The sequence below is a fragment of the Diabrotica virgifera genome, chromosome 10 (assembly GCF_917563875.1).
Source record: "Diabrotica virgifera virgifera chromosome 10, PGI_DIABVI_V3a".
NCBI classification, from domain to species: Eukaryota; Metazoa; Arthropoda; class Insecta; order Coleoptera; family Chrysomelidae; genus Diabrotica; species Diabrotica virgifera.
This window is the reverse complement of record NC_065452.1, coordinates 5,392,810-5,413,568: the sequence shown is the minus strand read 5'-3', so window position 1 is coordinate 5,413,568 and position 20,759 is coordinate 5,392,810. Positions and strand designations below refer to the sequence as shown.

The 20,759-nt window shown below is 31.6% G+C and overlaps 1 protein-coding gene across 3 annotated transcripts in view; it reads left to right on the top strand.

The window, feature by feature from the left end:
- Positions 1 to 20,759, top strand: part of LOC114331646 (endothelin receptor type B) — a 289,732-nt gene that overhangs the window by 177,461 nt on the left and 91,512 nt on the right. Inside the window, exon 1 of one of the 3 annotated variants that reach the window (XM_050641490.1) lies at positions 18,305 to 18,652. The exons of 1 other annotated variant lie outside the window; for it this stretch is intronic. In XM_050641490.1, coding sequence (XP_050497447.1) covers positions 18,425 to 18,652 — 228 coding nt within the window. In that variant the 5' untranslated portion in view covers positions 18,305 to 18,424. Of the gene's footprint in view, positions 1 to 18,304; positions 18,653 to 20,271; positions 20,390 to 20,759 lie in introns of those variants that run through there. One more of the 3 variants, XM_050641491.1, reaches the window with a different exon arrangement.

The window sequence follows — 20,759 nt, the reverse complement described above, 5'->3', positions numbered from 1 at the left end:
GGATTAATACCGGTCCATCATGTACCTAATATTAGAATGTTTTTAAAAATTGGGTGCAGTTTAATTAGTAAATATTTTCCACCTATTCAAATGCAAGGTGCAACTGCAGAATTGGCAGAAACAATGCAGGAATTGGCTGCATATGAAAATGTCGTAAAAGATCGTGTTGAAGTTGACCGTTTGGACTTACAACGTATTCAAGACGATGCATGGGTGAATTTAGATGAACTTATTTTACCAGAATTTCCCATTTTGTCGTTACAACAGATTAGAGATTTGACTATTGGAATCTACCAAGTAAAACTTGCACCCATTTACATTCAAGATAAATTACAGAGAGAAAACATTGAACATTTTACATTTAAAGCACTTTTAGAAGAACAGGGTCTTCTTAGAGCTCGTGTTTACTCTAGATTTCGTCAGGCGACTAAACATCAATTATGGATAGCTTTTCAACCACTCCATCTAGAAAATGACGGTGACAATATACCAATCGACGGCTACTACTGCACTTGCAAAACTGGTGCACGAACTGTTGGATGCTGTGCTCATGTTGCAAGTGTATTATGGTATCTAGGGTATGCAAGGCATGACGCAAATGTAAGGTATCCATCAACACAGTTATTACATTCTGTCTTAGACGCTCCTAATAGAGACGTGCATTTGAATCAGTAATTGTTGACTTTTTGAATACCACAACTTGGTTTTTAATTTTTTTATATATATTTTTAATAATTAATGACAACATGGATTAGGCCTAATGGGGAAACCATGCAAAAAAACGCGCCTTGCATTTTACCTTAATGGTGGTGGGGAAATGAATGCATTATTTAATCGAAATTAGTTACAGATTTTATGTATACTTACCATACATAAATAATAAAAAATGATTAGTATTGCACAACATTTACACAAGACGAACCACTCACTAATGAATGCATTATTTAATCGAAATTAGTTACAGATTTTATGTATACTTACCATACATAAATAATAAAAAATTGATTAGTATTCCACAACATTTAAACAGGCGAACCACTCACCATTGATAATTTTTAACGAACGCCTATGTAATAATTAAATATTTGGTGAGAAGTAGGAAAGTATAAATAGTTTCATTAATCCGCTTTTAGGACCCGCTGGGTTTAAGCTGCTTTGAATAGCACCCTGAGTAATAGTCATTGTAACTGACATTTTTATGAACTCCCAAAATATGGTTTTAATAAACTTTAATTGCAATTTGTGCCGTAATTAATCATAATTAAGAGTTGGCGCAATGATAAGATTTGACCGTTGATTTAAAACGAATCTATTCGTATAAATTTTATTAAATTTGAGTGACATTATATTTTCCATAAGATGTGTGCGATGTCCTTTCTAATTTCTTTGCGAATTTCTGTAGGTGAGAATGTTTTGACAGGATTCGATAGTTGGTAGGGAGCGCTTAGAAAGTTTTTGATCGCTTCGTCATTTGCATTGTCGAAGAGTAAAAACATTTGCAAGGTGTTCTGCAAACTCATTTGCTTTTTCGTTGTCAGATTGAGCCCAATCTCCATCGGATTTTCTAATTGGTGGTATGGGTGTAGTCGGTCTTTTAAATTTTTTAGTCGCTCGCCATAAAGAGTGATCTTCAGGAGATAGATTTGTAATGTAGTATTCAAAGTCATAGCTTCGAACTTGTTGCAACCGTGTGCGTAGTTGATGTGTTAATCTGTTTAGCGCCGTTTTATCCAATGTGTTCCTTGTTCTTTGCCATTTAGCACGTGCTCTTCTTTTTTCCATTATTAGCTCCCTTATATACAATGGCATGTTTAGATCTCTTTGCATAGTTTTTTTAGTTGCAGGAGTCGATTTCCAGGCAGCGTCTTGGATTAATGACGTGTAATATGCAATTACATGCTCAATATCTCTGGGGTCTTTGATTTGATGATCTAGAGAGATATTTTGATTTATAATGCTTTGATATTGGTCCCAGTCTGTTTTCTTTGAGCAAAATTTTGGACTTGGTTCCCTCCAAATAATGGATGTACTTAGGGTGACGATTATGGCACTGTGATCCGAACTTAGGTCAAAGCTTGATTCAATTTTAGTATGTATATCGGAAATTCCTTTCATGATGGCAAAGTCTAGTAAATCTGGTATTTTATTTCTATCACTGGGCCAGTAAATAGGTTGCCCAGTAGAGTTGAAATATTAGCTGTTGGTCGGGTGTTGACTCAACCGCACTGCACTTTCGTATGAAAAATGTTTCTGACTCGATTTATTTGCGGATTCCTGTTCAAAAATATCCCCTTTAAACAAATCAGAAGGGTGCCGGGTGAAACAATGTTTTAAGCAAATTCAAAATTACTTTTTTGCCTCGAAAAATGTATTTTTAGGTTTCTTGGGTAATTATAAACAATAAAGGTCTCTTGTCATATTTCTGAAAAGTTGATAGTTTTCGAGTTATAAGCGATTTAAAATCTGAAAAATGCAAAAAATATGCATTTGCGATGCTTGAAAACTCTTAAGTTTTAATAAAATGACAGATCTTTTTAAGATGACCCAAAAATGCTAAAAACATATGAAAAAAGGTGATGTTAAAAAAATATTAAACAATTTCTGCTCAAAAATTTCGCCTGGCACCGTTCTGATTTGTTTATAGGGGATATTTTTTAACAAGAATCCACAAAGAAACCGAATTAGAACAGTCAGACACAGGCAGCATAAATCCGGACCCCGGAAGTGTCATAGGTTTTCGAAACGGACCCCCAGCGAAAACTAATTGGTGACCCTTGGACTAGACTGTCGATTCAGAACAATAACCAGAAAGATCAGTCAATACAAATTTTCTAAAAATTTGTATCCAGGCGAAGGACCAGGATTGTCCGCACGCCACTGAACAAAAACATGGATGTCAGCAGTTTTTTGGTGTATTATTAAATTAATAAATTGATGTAGATTGTTATTATATGAAGATTAGGTCAAGGCGAAGGTGACTTAATGAAGATGATAAAAAAGAGAAAACTTGAATATGTGGGGCATATAATGAGAGGTAGCAGATACAGGATGCTGCAGTTAATACTCAATGGAAAGATCGACGGAAAAAGAGGAATTGGTCGAAAGAAATATTCATGGCTCCGAAACCTTCGTCAATGGACTGGCTTATCAGCAGATCAATTGTTACATGCCGCACAAGATCGAGAACGATATCGGCAAATTGTTATGGAAGCTACCCACGCCTAAAAATTTGGGCATGGTACTTAAAGAAGAAGAAGAACATTATAGCATAAGAATTGATAGAATTCTGCTAAGAATCTCCTAAGTGGTTTTTAGATATCATAAGAATTAAACCTTTATTCATTCCTTGTTTTCCCCTGTACTCTTCATATGATGATAGATTAATATATGGACCTCCCCATTTTTTTCTTTGAATTTATTATATTTTCCAGAAGTAACTTATCCGGTTTTTACTGCATATTATTTTAAAAAGAAAAAACCGGTTAATACCGAGATAAAAAACAACCGGAAAAACTGATTAGTTATAGCTAAGTAAAAAAACGGCTTTAGGTTATAACCGGTAGGTTTTTCCCATTCCTACCAATAACCCAGCCGATCTGCAGTTTTAACATACATCGTAGACAGGTCGTCATCGAATAACTTTATATAAATATTGTAAATTTTCATAAAAGTGTTGTTACTCTGTTAGTTTTACTTTTCCAATGGCCTGTTTAAAAAGTATAACTTCGTCAGTGACAATCCTTAAGTGGCTACTTAAACAGACTCTAATTAAACCAACAAAGTAAAATTATGTCTTGTCTACACGAAACATCTTGTGGAGTTTACTTAGAGGACTTTATTTTATGACACTTAGCCTTGCACCCTTTCTTCATACTAATCCACAAAAGACAATTCTGTTTTAGAGTATTTCGCAATTGAAATTTGAAATTAGATAAACATCCATGTTCGTCCAGATTTTATCGAGCGATGCAATGAATGACGTTATAGCTAAAATATATAAAATATGGGAAAAACAATGGAATAGTATGTCAAGCATGTCAAAAAATGTATATTTTTATTTACATCAACTGAATATTTTATTCGTCAACTGAATATAATTTTAAATATAACCTACCAAAGCGCGATATTTCTACTATCGTGATCTATTAAAAACTCGACACGGAAAATATGAGGCACATCTGCATAAATTAGAAATGGTGAATTCAACAGTTTGCTTTTGTGATAATGTTTCTATTAGGGATTTGAATAATATTTTCTTGGAATGCAAATTAACGAGAGATAAAAAGACTAATTATATTACAGTCTACAAAAAGCACAACTGTATTTTCTAATTAGTATAGAATACCTATTTGCTATTTACTAAGTTTTCATGAATTGGAAATAATTAACTAAATTAGGAAATGGTTGAATGCTCGAATAAATGAATTTTAAAGTCAAAAGGCAGATATCGAGCACTGAATTTAATTAAATCTTGCCCAAGTATACTTTCGCTCACAAGAGCATCCTCAGGGGCATCTGAAATAAGTAAAGAAAACGCCATTGTAGAAGAGGAAAAAAGTTACACACTTCGACAAAAAATCGAAGGTGATATGATAAAAAGTACAAAAACGTTTCTAGACTTACTTCGTCAATAAAAAGAAGGTATCCTCGAATGTCATTTAATTAATATAAATAATTTTGGTGGCAAACTTAAATTAACATCTAACTAAACACTGAACAAGGGACAAAACAGATAAATTAAATTGCCAGTAGGTTCTACATTTTACAATATGGAAGCAGAATGAAGAATGAAGTAATGAAGTATTACTTTTTCTTGACGTAAATGATCAAGTGATGGCTGACAGATGACAACTTGGTGAGACTATGACTGCGTAATATGTACAGTCACTACACATTTGGGCTGTACATTCAAAAAAACTGTAAACGATCAAAGGCCTCAAGCAAGACAAAACAGTATCAGTAGCAAACGGTGAAATGAGAGGTTATTAGAATGTTTTGTTAAATTATTTATTTGTAGTTAAAAGTGAAAGCCAGTTACCACATTCAAACTTGTCAGAGGTGGGCTAAGATGTTGGTTGGCGACAATGTTTCTGGACATAGAGATTGGATGTGGCACTGGTTGAAATATGAAGAGTAGTGGGTTGCATACTCTGTAGTACTAATTAAGTGTCAGCTGTTGAAAAAATTGAAATTGACTTATTGAAATGGACTGGGTAAAATTTGAGATTTAGAAAAATTTAATGAAATATGAAATATTATACCACTGTTGAGTCAAACTTGAAGTCAATTCCGATCATTGACTTCAAGTTTGACTCAACAGTGGTGTAATATTTCATATTTCATTAAATTTTTATAAATCTCAAATTTTACTCAGTCCATTTCAATAAGTCAATTTCAATTTTTTCAACAGCTGACAATTAGTACTACAGAGTATGCAACCCACTACTCTTCATATTTCAACCACTGCCAGATCCAATCTCTATGTCCAGAAACATTGTCGCCAACCAACATCTTAGCCCACCTCTGACAAGTTTGAATGTGGTAACTGGCTTTCACTTTTAACTACAAATAAATAATTTAACAAAACATTCTAATAACCTCTCATTTCACCGTTTGCTACTGATACTGTTTTGTCTTGCTTGAGGCCTTTGATCGTTTACAGTTTTTTTGAATGTACAGCCCAAATGTGTAGTGACTGTACATATTACGCAGTCATAGTCTCACCAAGTTGTCATCTGTCAGCCATCACTTGATCATTTACGTCAAGAAAAAGTAATACTTCATTACTTCATTTTTCATTCTGCCTCCATATTGTAAAATGTAGAACCTACTGGCAATTTAATTCATCTGTTTTGTCCCTTGTTCAGTATTTAGTTAGATGTTAATTTAAGTTTGCCACCAAAATTATTTATATTAATTAAATGACATTCGAGGATACCTTCTTTTTATTGACGAAGTAAGTCTAGAAACGTTTTTGTACTTTTTATCGTATCACCTTCGATTTTTTGTCGAAGTCTGTAACTTTTTTCCTCTTCTACAATGGCGTTTTCTTTACTTATTTCAGATGCCCCTGAGGATGCTCTTGTGAGCGAAAGTATACTTGGGCAAGATTTAATTAAATTCAGTGCTCGATATCTGCCTTTTGACTTTAAAATTAATTAACTAAATGATTAAATTTCAACGAAATAAACATTGCCATTTAACCTTTAACTACCCGCGCATCAAGTTATAGCATAACTACACGCGTGGCGTACTTTATACGCCTCAAGGAAATACACTTAAAAACAGCAGATTTGTTTTTTTTTTTTTAAATACACTTAGTTGTTTGTTATAAACCTTATTCGGCATCAGTGAATACTTGGAGTTCCTTTTCAGTAAGCCAATTGGGATTTATAACTGGAATCATGGAATAACTGGAATCCATGATAAATAAAATTACTAATAAAAAATTTTTTTAAATGTGATTTTTTACAGGAGAAAAAGTATTGTTTATAAAGAAAAATATATTTTGTGCTATAATGACTAAAAAACAATTGAAATATTTACTTAGATTACGACATATTAATATAATCGTGGGGTATATTGTCCACCACCGGAAACAACAAAAATATTAAAATGTAAATTACGATCTTCCCAGAACGCCGATTATAACGAAACTAAAACCAAATTGTAAAGCACATTCCAGTGGTAGGTTAGAGGGATAAGCAAGGTCAAAAATTAAATGTTTAAATATATTTCCAGTATAATTCTTATATCTGGCGTACAAAATACGCCAGCGCGTGTAGTTAAAGGTTAAATGAAACAGGTATAAATATCTTCTTCTTGTAGTGCTGTCTGCTTTAGTGGGCAAATCTGTCTCTTTCCAATACGGCTCGAAACAAAGATGTTGAATCAAGGCCGGTTCAGTCTCTGCTATTTCTAAGCTATGAAATCTGGCGCCTACCGGGTCCCGTTTTCTTCCAATCATACTCTGGATGATCAGTTGCCCGAGCCGGTACTTCTCGTTTCTCATTATGTGTCCGAGGTAGCTGAGTTTTCTAATTTTGATGAGCAGCTCCCTATCCGTACCTATTCTCCTCAGGCCATTTTCATTGGTGGTGTGGGTTGTCAAGGTATTTTCAATATTCTTCTATAAAGCCAGAGTTCAAAGGCTTCTAACTTATGTATCAACGTTATGTTCAGTATCCAGACTGTCCAGACCTCCGTTCCATACAGTATTTAGCATACATATCAATGCAAAAAACGACATCTACTATTAGAAAATAAGCTTTTCGTTTTGATACAGTCTTGTCGGGCTACCTCTATTCTCGCTCTTATTTCTTATTTATAATCAAGTTGATTGTTGAACCAGCAGCCAAAATATTTGTATTAGTTTACGTATTCAAGCTGTTGGTGGTTCACATATTGGAAGGGGTAAATTTTTGTTCCTGGATATTTTTATAACTTTGGTTTTCGCAGTATTGATCTTCATCCCCATTTTTATAAATATAGCAAAACTAATATATCACGGTAAAAAACAAATAAAAATATGTGGCTCATGAACCTACTTCCAAGCTATCTTCTCAGACACGCATATACACAGGACGCAATGATCAGCTCACTGTCCATGTTGAAGAAAAAATGGCAAATTAAGGGCAACTTTTCTTTTCGCACAGTTGGAAGTAGGTATCAATAAATATTAGCTGAATTCACAAATAACAGTCAACCCTTGCATTGGATCAACATTGCGGATTTGGATTATTCTTTCAGATTACCAAGATTTAGTTGTTTGCAAGAATTTTATGGTCGTTACTAGCCATGAATTGCAGCTAGGCCAGAGATTAGTTTATAAATCTCTCCACGTCTATTCTAAAATCCTTGTTTTATTGCGGTGGTGAGTTTGTACTATCTAAGAGTGCCTTTATACTAATTGGTGATGAGTAAACTTAGGCAAATATTCCAATAAAAAAGTATGAAATATGCGCATAAATATGCAGTATTTTATGCAAAAATATGCAGTATCTTATGCAAAATATGCATATTTATCTAGAAACTATGCATGTAATAAAAAATATTTACAATATTTTTTTATTTACAAAAATACTTAACATTAACAATTATTTTAACATATACATATTATTTTGAATTGTGGTAACAATAAATTATCAAATGATGTTCAAAATTTTCTAATAAAAACTTATGGCTTCTATCTGAATACATATATTTTTAAATAGAAAAACTTCTTTCGACATCAACTGATGTAACTGGGGCAATTTTCAAATTTACTATAACAGATGGTTCTAAATTAAGTGGTTCGGAAAATGTCCCAGCTAGTACTTGAACCACTTCAGAATGAACCTGGTAACCACTATTTTTTTCCATGGTTACTTTAAATTTTTGAAAAATTTCCTTTCCAATAGTACCTTTAACGTTTTGACACAATGACTCAAATTCTTTTATTAAAACTGTACTCTCTAACAATGATAATTTGGAGGATTCTAATTGAGTAATAGTTTTCTGGACAAAACTATAATTTAATTTTATGAATGACAGTTGCTGTTGGAGGATGTTATTTTGGAAGGCTTGCTTAGCTTCCAATAAAGATCGGCAACGATCATCCGTTAAAAGGTTAATTATTTTTTTTAACTCAACAAAATGATCAGCATAGAAATTAGCTGCTTCCAACCATGTTCCCCAATGAGTTAAAATGGGTTGCGGTGGCAGTGAAACAGCAGGAAGCATATCTCTGTAACATTGTATTCTTACAGGTGATTTTAGGAATACCTTTTTGACGCTCGCTATTAAACTGTTAACTAGTGGAAATTTTTTTCTCACTTCCTCCGCAACTGCTTATTCCATGCGCTAAACAAGTGACATGTATTAAGTTTGGATAAAATATTTTTAAATTTTGTCCTGCTTTCACCATATATGGTGCGGTATCACATAAAATAAGCAATAATTTATCATTAGGCACAGCAGAAGGAAGAAAAAAGTTTGCTAATGCTTCTTGTAGAAACCGTGATATTGTTAGAGCGTTGGTTTTTTCCACTTGCTTACAGGAAATTAAATACGATTTTGGAAAGGTTTCATCGCTAAGTACACCAATCAATAAGTGCACAATGTATCTTCCTGACGAGTCAGTGGTCTCGTCCACACATATGTAAAGTATTACCTATTTCGGCTTTTATGTTGTGGATAACTGAGGAGTATAACAAATTGACATTATTTCTCTTTAGAGTTCGTTCACGGGGAATGTTTTGTTTGCAATATTTTTTTAAAAAAGAACTAAAGTTTTCATTAGATAATTTTGAAATTTTAAGATAATAATGCACGACACAAGTCTTCGTTAAAAGTTTCTTGTTTGGTTTGTTTTTTGGAACTTGACTGAAAGCACTTGGACACTGAAGGTTGATATTTTTCACCGGATGTGGTTTTTACTTTTTTAGCTAAATGTTTGGCGGTTCTGACATGCTGATCTATTTGAAATTTTTTTTCAGATGAAATCTAAAAAAATATAAATATTCTATAGTTGTACCATTTTTAAAATCTAAGATTGTAGAAATAAACTAAAAACGAACCGTTTTTGCATAACAATTAAAATATTTAAATTAAGTCAAATAAAAATTGGTGTAGTAATCTTGAAAATGTCAAGAAATGATTGTGCAAGAAGGAAGAAACCCCAAATATTTACAAGAGGCTCTTGGCCTTTCTGTATACATTTAAAGAAAAAATACTGTGAGCATAAATTAAAAGCACTTAATTAGTTAAGTCCAATATATGATATGTTTTTGTTTTTAGCAAAATTAAAGCAAACTATGATATTGCTAGAAAAAAAAATGTTAGCGAACTTTCAGTAGACTATTGAATGATTTGAATTTTAAATAGGTATCCTATTTTTTATCGCAAGGAGTTTAAAAAATTCTTGAAAAAAATACATCGATTTATTGCGAACTAGCCTTGTGTCGGTACTTTTCTTAAACACTATCTCCTATTTTAAAATCTTTGTTTGTACCACCGTGTAAATTTTTAAAATAAAATAAAAAATAATACGTATGTACTTACGGTTTTGCCACAACATGAGCAATAAACTTTATCCATATCCATAGATAGCTCTTTGTAAGGTTTTATCCAAGTTGAAACATTGCTTCTTTTCGGCATTTTCAAAGCACAATAATTATATTCACAATTAGAAATACACGTTGTTTACGCCTCCAATTGCCGTTGTTTACAACAAAAGTAATACTGACCGTCAAAATAAAAATTTTCACCTAGAGACATAAACTGGCAAACACAAACCCTTAATTCCAGGACAAAACGTGACAAAACTATAAGCTGCTGTCTTTTATTAGTTACTATACCACGAATTTGAATACCAAGTGATTATAAAACAAAATTAAACATTGGCATTTTCATGCTATCTGTAAGTGTGAATATAAAAATATATAGTTAACACCAAATTTTCAAATTATATGTAGTTTATGCTCACTTTTATAAAATATGCAAAATTTGACATTGTTGCACTTTTTATGCATTATATCGGAAGACCTAAGGATTGAATACAAGAACTTAAAAAAATACTATCATTTTTCTTTTTCTGCTTCGTCAGCTTTTTCTCATTATGAGTTCGACGATTTCGTCCTCCACAGCACTCTATTCTCCCAGTAATCTTCTCTGAATTCTCTATCTATCATAGCATTTCCTATGTATGTTTTCCACCTCATAGCAGGTCGTCCTCTCCGTCTTCTTCCCGGCGGGTCCCAGTCCAATATTATTTTCGGCCATCTGTGTTCTAGCATTTTTTGTACATATCCGTACCACCGCAGTGCTCTATTTTCCAACTTTGTTGTTATTGAGCATTCTATTTAGAATAGAATAGAATAGAATAGAATAGAATAGAAATATGCTTTATTGTCCCTGAAAATTTTTACAATTTTATGGACAAAGCTCACATACAGTCAAAAGAAAAAATAATATCAATAACAAATAACAACTACAATTTACTAAAATTAGATAAATCGTCAATATATGTACAGTATAATATAAAATACCGGGTGTCCACTTATATTTTCCCCCATTTTAACTGCCTATAACTCCTAAACGGCTGAAGATAAAAATATGCGGTTTTCACTAAAATCCTTTATTTTAGTAAAAGTTTTGTCTAAATGGATTGAATTTTTTATATCGTTTTCAAATACGAAATAAAAAATGGCGGATTTTTGAAAAAAACTTTGTTGACTTTTTTTTTAATGGAACACCCAGTATATTCTTTTGTAAATTGAAAGAAAGGTCATTCACCTATTTAGCGATATAAAGTTTTTCAAAATCGGTTGTTAAATCACTGAGTAATTAATTTTTAAAATAAAATGAGAGTTGCAACGTGGATATCACATACCTAAATAACATAACTAAGCAAGTAATGTGATTTCCACATTGCATCTCTCATTTTAAAAATTAATTGCTCAGTCATTTGACAACCGATTTTAAAAAATTTTATATCGCTGGATAAATAAATGACCGTTTTTTCAAGTTTTTAGGTAAATGACCATTTTTTATATCGCTTTTAAATAAAAAATGGCCGATTTTTGAAAAAAAAACGTTGTTGACTTTTTTTATTAAAACACTCGGTATGTTTTTTTGTATCTTGAAAAAACGGTCATTTACCTATCCAGCGATATATTTTTTTTTTAAATCTGTTGCCAAATGACTGAGCAATTAATTTTTAAAATGAGAGATGCAATGTGGAAATCACATAATATAAAATTTTGCTCAGTTATGTTATTTAAGTATGTATCTGATATCCACGTTGCACCCCTCATTTTAAAAATTAATTACTCAGTGATTTGACAACCGATTTTGAAAAACTTTATATCGCTGGATAGGTGAACGACCTTTCTTTCAATTTACAAAAAAACGTACTGGGTGTTCCATTAAAAAAAAGTCAACAAGTTTTTGTTTCAAATATCTGCCATTTTTTTCGTATTTGAAAGCGATATAAGACTGAGAAGACTGCCATTCAGACAAAACTTTTACTAAAATAAAACATTTCAGCGAAAACCGCATATTTCTATCTTGGGCCGTTTAAAAGTTATAGGCAGTTAAAATGGGGGAAAATATAAGTGGACACCCGGTATAAAAGCCAAGACAAAAACAATTTATTGCAAAATTTATATAAATTGCAAATTGAACATACTTACAACAAATAAAATAAAATACATAAGGAGCTGACAAGTTTATGCTACTGCGTATGAAACCCAATTTTCTTAGTTATTCATTAAGAAATTCTTCTATTGAATAGTATGGTCTTTTAGATAGATAGGCTTTTGTCATTTTACGGAACTTTGGGAAAGATGTTGCAGATTTAAGTTTTAACGGGAGATGGTTGTACAGTTTCTTTGCGGAATATAATATAGATTTCTTTACTAACTCAGTGGATGGAATCGGTAAATAAATGTCAAAGATTGAATTTCTGATGGAGTAAAGATGAATGGGCCTTGCTGGAAAGACATGAAGGTGTTTACGAATTAAACAAACCGTTCCTAGAATATATAAAGATGGAAGTGTTAAAATTCCGTGATCTCTGAAGTAACTTCTGCAATGTGTAGATCTTCTGAGGCCAAACAGATATCTTATTGCTCTTTTTTGCAATTTAAAAATAACATCAAATTGAGCAGCTGTACTAGAACCCCAAAAAGGAAGACCATATCGAAGATCAGACTCGAACAACGAAAAATATGTTATTTTAAAAGATGCTAAATTGAGTTCCCTTGAGACAGATCTTATTGCATAGCAAGCTGAGGCGAGTTTCTTACTTAACGAATCGATATGAAGGGACCATTTGAGGTTGCTGTCTAAAAAAATACCAAGAAATTTTACGGAATCAACGGTACTGATCTGGCTGTTATTAAGAGGCAAATGTTGAAGAGCTCCTTTATAGGATAATGCTACTGTTTTATTTACGTTAAAATAGAGTAAATTAGAGTCAGACCAGGTCTTTATCGTCAGTAGATCCGAAGTTATAGTTTCATGAAAAGATGCAATAGTTGAGTTGCTCCAAGTGATACTGGTATCATCAGCAAAAAGAAAAATGTTCCCATCGATTTTTAAATTAGTGATGTCATTTATAAAGATAAGGAACAGAAGAGGACCCAATACTGAACCTTGTGGTACTCCATATACAAGTTTTTTGAGACTAGAGTCAGTATCATTTGCTCTAACTAGTTGTTTCCTATTATTCAAGTAGGATTGGAACCAATTTAAAGAAATACCTCGAATTCTATAGAAATTTAATTTTGTAATCAAGATGTCGTGATTTATACAACCAAAAGCTTTGGCATAGTCGCAGAAAACAGTGGCAGTATAAAGATTATTGTTTAGTACTTGGTAAACCTCATGTAGTACAGAAAACATGGCATCATTGGTACAATTATTTGTTAAAAAGCCGAACTGATTTTGTCATAAAATGTTGTTATCAACGATAAAGGACATAAGTCGAGTTTTAATGAGTCTCTCAATAATTTTGGAGAGTACCGGTAGTAAGGCAATAGATCTATAGTTGCAGGCATCAGATTTTTCACCACCCTTATGAAGAGGAAAAATAATGGCTGTCTTTAGGCACTCTGGAAATTTACCTTTTTCGAAGGAATCCTTAATTAGAGAGACGAGGATTTCCAACACATTTTCTGTGAGATTAGAGAAAATTTTTATAGATAGTCCATCAGTACTACAGGATGATTTGCTTTCGATACTATTGATTGTTTGGATCAGTTCAGAGGTATCGACTGGTCTTAAAAAGAATGAATTCGAGACCTTTCTTCAGTTAGGGAGATAGGAAATGGGATCTTGTTGCGGCAAAATAGTTGGTGTTATATTTTTACTCACACTAACGAAGTAGTCCTTTAGACTTTCAGGATTTGGAAGGGAAAATGATTGAGGTGTGTGAGTTTTATTTCGAAGATCGTTTATTATCGACCAAGTTTCTTTTGCAATTTCTATTCTGTTAAAGATTTTCTCTGTTCTTGTGCCATACTCTGTGGTTATTTGTCTCATAAAGTTCAATTCAATTGTTCTTATTTTACTTCGTATTTTTTTCATTGGCCATACTTCCGTTCCATTTAGTGTAATATTCAACACTCCTCTGAAAGATCCTTTTTTGTTTTTTTTTGGTTAAAATGTTGTCTTATATCACTCCTTGGAATGTTTTCGTGGCTTATATTGTTCGTGCAATTTTGTTCGTGTTATTGCGTTGCCGCTCCTGCAATATATAGAGCAGATTTATTGATGGATTCTTATGTACTTTTGTCTTTTGAATCCAAATCTGAAAACGGCATTTCGATATCTCTAACCGTCTTCGAGATAATCGACTTTAAAATCTAAAATGTGAAGTCACAATCCTTTTATTTTCTGCCGACACACTAAACGTCAGCTGAAATCGTTGCTAGTAAGTAAGCTAGTTTTTTTTTAATCTGAATTTGTTGAGCAAAGCATAGGTTATTTATATTTGAGTTTGACACTTCGTGAATTTCAAACTAAATTTTAAATTAAGTATTAATAAAATATCAATGACATTTGATAGTGAATTTAATTATCATATAAAATAAATAAGATGTTCAAAAATACAATGTGAGTATATTTTAAAAGCAATAATTTATTAACAATTTTCAAATATAACAAATTTTAAAAAGGTTTATACGAGTATACGGCTTTCCCTCAAATGGAGTACCTAATGACAAATGGACTGTTCCATTTGTTATGAAATGAAAATTGTTATTATAGTCGGTTCACTACACTCAGTCACAACTGGCTAGTGATTTTAGTAGGTAATTTTTTTGTTTTTGGCAATTTTGCCAAAATTGGCAAAATTACTAATTATTAAGCAATTATTAACTATTTAGTAATTTTTTTTTTGCCAAATTGGCAAATTTACTGACTAAAATCACTAGCCAGTTGTGTAGTATTTGAGTTTAGCGAACCGACTTCCTATATGAAATGTTGTTTGGAATAAAAAATTATGGTCTGATATGTGCAATTACATCCTTCTAATGGAAAAAAATATTTGAAGATGTTTCTCAAATTAGGGATACCAACAACATTTTCATTTATAACTCTTTTATTTTTAATTTGACGAAGAAAAGTAGTTATTCTTCATAAAAAGCTCTTCATGGTCTAAGATTTATGATGCAACCATCATATATCAAATTTTATTAATTTTATACGAGGTATATAAAAAATATGAATTTCAAACAAGAGTAAAGTGCCTTTATAGTTCACAATATTTAAATTAGAATGATATAATTGGACATTAAAAAATAATTTTTAATTCTAAACAACTTTTCATAATAACAACTTTTCATATTATGAATTAAAACACACAAATAAACAAAGTTTTCGTTATGATAATGCTCGTATTTTCAGCTTGTTGTTTCTATACCTTTCATAGAAGTACTATCTCGGCTTATCATTAACCCAAATACTTAAAAGTCTTACAACTGTTAATAGTCTCTTCTAAACTTAATTTTAAATCTCCAACCTCAGATCCTATACATATAAGTAATCGGTCTTTTATTTATCTATGTTTTACACATATTTATCTTTTTTTACCCTACTTTTTTGTTCACACTAAGTACCATTTTCGAAGATACATATTTTTCGGCGGGTGTAATTTCCTCACCAAAATAATCTTTTACCTGCGTTTATAAGGGTATGTCATAATCCCACAGGTATTTTCCTCACCAAGACCAAAATGGTTATTTCAGTTATTTCAGGTAGATTTTACTAAAAGGCATTCAATTGAATTATTTATCTACTAATAAATTACAGTAGGTACCTATAATTATCATAATTAATTAATTAATAATAGTATTTTATTTTTAGTCACAATCACAATTGGAATTTTGACAAAAATGGCATGTTTAATAGAAAGTGATCGCGGTAAACCTTACACGGTAGTGGTATTTGAAAATTTTATTTTTTATAAAGTGAAAATTTTAAGAAGTGAAGAAGTGTTCTGGAGGATAAAACAACTTGTAGTGCGAAATTTTTTACTATTGGTGCAACTTTTACAATATCTAGAAGTAGCCGACAACATAATCAATCATGAACCGAATTGTCAGAAGTTAGATCGAAAAATTGTTTCTAACTATTGTAAACGTAAAGCCGAAGAGAATTGAAAAACAAGCAAAAATTATACGCCAAGCACTTGCAGCTAATTTGTCTGAAACAATTACTATAGGTCTGGATCCCGGGTATGAAAAAAAAGTTGATTAATAGCAAGCTGAAAATTTGTTAATAGCTTAAGGGTGTCTAGTCGGATAAACTTTGATATATGGGAACACTGGAACAGGGGAATTTTTAATTGTGGAACAGGTTAAAAATTTGGAACGGTCAGACCACGAAAACGGCACATTTATTTTGTCCGACAGAATAGACTTAAACTCTCCGAACAGAGATTAAACTCTCATGCAAAAATCAGACTGCTATTTATCACCTGTCATAATTCCTGTCATTTGACATATTCTACATGTTCCACTCATTAAACGCCCATTTGGTTATAAATAGCAGTCTGATTTTTGCATGAGAGTTTAATCTCTGTTCTGTAGGACAAAATAAATGTGCCGTTTTCGTGGTCTGACCGTTCCAAATTTTTAACTTGTTCCGCAATTAAAACTTCACCTGTTCCAGTGTTCCCATATATCAAAATTTGTCCGACTAGACACCCTTAAGCTATTAACACATTTTCAGCTTGCTATTAATCAACTTTTTTTTCATACGCGGGATTCAGACCTACAACGATTGTTGTCAGTTACATAAGAAAAAATATATAATTATCGACGAAAAATGATGCCTGGTCGACTTCCTTCCAATATTGATAAGGTTCAAGAATTTGTGACGGGGTGTGCTCAAAAAAACAATCAAGAGGAAAAATTTTCTCTTTATAAACTGTGTCAAAAGTAGGATAATTTTATTTAGTTGTGAAACAAATATAAGACTTTTAGCCACATTGAATTTTTTTATATGGATGGCACATTGCAATTATTCATTATTCATGGGCTAATTAATGTGCATTATATTTCTTTATTATACTGTTTACTGCCAAACAAAAAAACAGAAATTTACAACAATATTTTTATTTGTTAAAATCAGAAATTTTTTAAGCTCTCAAAATTGAGTTTAATGGTAGTAAAATTTTTGAAAATTTTGAAAAGGAATGCAATCATTGAAATGTGTCCGAACACTGAAATACATGGTTGTAAATTTCACCTACACTAAGCTTGGTATAGAAATGTCTTGGTCTCTTGATTTAATATCAGAATATAAAAATGATTCTGAAAGAGGCAAGTGACTCAAACATACTTTTGGCCTTACATATAAAACCAGAAGACATATCAGATTGTTTTGTGTTTGATTTAATGTCATGCAAACTAGGAAATGAAATTTAAGATGATATGTTGATTATTTAGTTGAAACTTATATAGACGAAAATGCCATATTCTCCATATATTTGTGGACAGAGGCAAATTCTTCTGTTATTCGTATTACGAATGCTTGCGAATCTTTTCATTCGCATTTTAATTTATCGTTTTGTAATACGCATCCATGCATATATATTTTCTTTGAAAAAATTAAATAATTTCAGGTAGATACGTATGTTAAAATTTAAAGTTTGCATATTGCAAAACCTATCAAAGATAAACAAGTTAAACTGAAATTGAAAAATGTAGTAAATTTATTAATAAGTTATCAGTCTAATCAAATGACTAGAATGGATTTTGTAAAGTGTCTGTCTTATTATAGTAAATATTAAATAATAATTTATACGTCTTGCATATTATCTATATTATAAACTATTATTATAATGTAAGGAAATTAATGTCTTGTATTCGGATTTAGGATGCTTTCATAATAGAAATTCTTAAATTAAACCTATATTTTTATTTTATTGCCTGAGTGAGTTGGTGAGGAAAATACCCACCGGATTAATAGGAACCTTTAAATTTGGTGAGGAAAGTACCTGTCAGATTATATGTTTTTACTGGTTGGTGAGGAATTTACCTCCGCCCATATTTTTTAACATAAACTCATATACGAACAATCAATGAAATATCTACCTTCATATAATAGAATAAAATGCAAATGTATATTTCAAATTATTATTCTGAGTTATATGATTACACCGTCGCGTCAGGTAACAAAGTATATTTCTCAGAACTTTCATGACCAGACCACTGAGCTACTGAGCGACTAACATTTGTCAGGGATGAAAAGAAGCTGGGGGTGGCAGTCTCTCTGCCTCCGGTGCGTTCAAAATTCGGTTCAGTTTCTGCCGGGCAATACTAGGGGTAGGAGCTTCATTCGCTCTCCTTTTGATTATGACGCTTCTTGTGTTGCTAAAATTGTATATTCAATCCCCATTATTTAAAACTTTTTAAGAAAAGTATCAAGTCGCAAAATGGATAGTTTGGTAACGATTTATGGGTGCTTGTTTTTCGTAGGTGTAATCGGCAACGGGACTTTAGCGGTTAATCTCTACTGGGGGCGGGGGTCAAAAAGTCCTTTGCTTTTGGGACTTATCATTGCAGATTTTTTTGTGTGTTGTTTAAGTGGTCCCATAACTGCTGCTACATACAGTATGCCGCCAGATTCACCGGTTTTAATAGTTGCTGCTCAATATTTGCAGGTATGAAAAATTATTAGAATTACAGTATTAATAGTATTAAAATATAAAAATTCAAAATAAATGTTATTCTTTTTTTTCTTTATAGTACAGAACATTACAGTAGTTAAAGTAACAATTAATTTTTAAATGAGAGAATATCTTTTTAATTTAAAATTATTATAACTAATTCTTTTTAGCTATTAATGATTATTGTAAGTCTACGAAGAAAACGTAATAATATGAAATCCAAATTAATTTATTATGTATAATAATGTATTGAGTGTATAGATTACATTTATAATATTGTAACTTCTATAACAAGGCATTTAAATAAAATTAAAAGACCATAAAATAAAGGCGGCAATTAACAACAGAAATTATCCATAATAACCATTTTTTCATAATCCAACCACTCATTTTGAGTTTGTAAGCATTATGTAAACGCCAGAGTTCTCCTCTATGAATTGGGTAATTTTGTATGAAACATTCTTTTTATTATATGACTCATACAAATTATTACTATAATAGACGTTACACTTTGTGGAACCTAGTTAAAAGGTCTGTTTGTATACAGGGTTATTTTAATGGACGCTTCACTGTTTGTTTTCGATAGATTAACGGTAAAAGGGTTATTGTTTCCCTCTTTGTATTCCGTATAGTTTAGCACTTTCCTTTAGATAGTAGTGATTTACAATACAATTTTTAAAACAAAAACAAAAGGATTTACAGAGAAAGGATGATAATTCATACTTTAATGAAGACGTTTCGTATATGAATAGATACACATCATCAGTTCAACTAAAATTAGTTAAATGGGCTTATTTCCATAGAGAAACTTACAATTAAGTTATTAAAAATTCAATTTTTTTAAGGAAATAGGAAAGTCTCAGATAAAGAATACATTATTAAAAATAATAATATACACTAATTTAAATCTGAAAACTTTCCTTATTAAAACCATTCTCTGTTAACATCCTAAACCTCTGCCTTCCACAATTTACAAGGCATATAGAAAACAGAAAGGTTTCTACAATATGCAATCACATTCCGTTTTCATTCGTCTAGGAAAAGATACGAAAAAATTTTACGTTTAATTCATTTAATTCAATTATTTTTATTTAACAATACTTTTTAACACACCCTCAGCGAGCCGTTATTATTACTACAATCTGGTCACTCAGATCCTAACTTACATTACTACAGGAGTATAATATTATAAACCAAGAACTCACTCAGTAGTGATCCTAAGATAGAACTTATCAATGCACTAAGCTGCACAATGCTCTGCTTTTAAAACTGATCAATCACTTAAAAGGCTTCCTCCTCTTAAGTTTTCTTGTATGGTTTGTGCTATCGAGAAGCTGAATGACCTTGATGTTCACGTTTTGCTGAAGTTTTTGCACGTGAATTTTGGCTTTGACTATAGTTTGGTTCACAGTCTCCATCCCTAGACCTCTGTAGATATCGCTGTTTCTAATGTACCAGGGAGCATTTACAATATTCCTGAGCACTTTTGTTTGGAGTCGCAAAATGGATAGTTTGGTAACGATTTATGGGTGCTTGTTTTTCGTAGGTGTAATCGGCAACGGGACTTTAGCTGCTAATCTCTACTGGGGGCGGGGGTCAAAAAGTATTTTGCTTTTGGGACTTATCATTGCAGATTTTTTTGTGTGTTGTTTAAGTGGTCCCATAACTGCTGCTACATACAGTATGCCGCCAGATTCACCGGTTTTAATAGTTGCTGCTCAATATTTGCAGGTATGAAAAATTATTAGAATTAGAGTACCTATTAATAGTATTAAAATATAAAAATTCAAAATAAATGTTATTCTTTTTGTTCTTTATAGTACAGAACATTACAGTAGTTAAAATTACAATTAATTTTTAAATGAGAGAATATCTTTTTAATTTAAATTATTATAACTAATTCTTTTTAGCTATTTATGATTATTGTAATTCTATGAAGAAAACGTAATAATATGAAATCCAAATTAATTTATTATGTATAGTCCGTCTAGAAAGTATCCGGAAAAAAGAAAGCAGAATTATAATTTTACGGTATTTACTTCTATCACTTGAAATATAAAATTTCAACAAATAATTGATCTCATTTACTTATACAACCTCC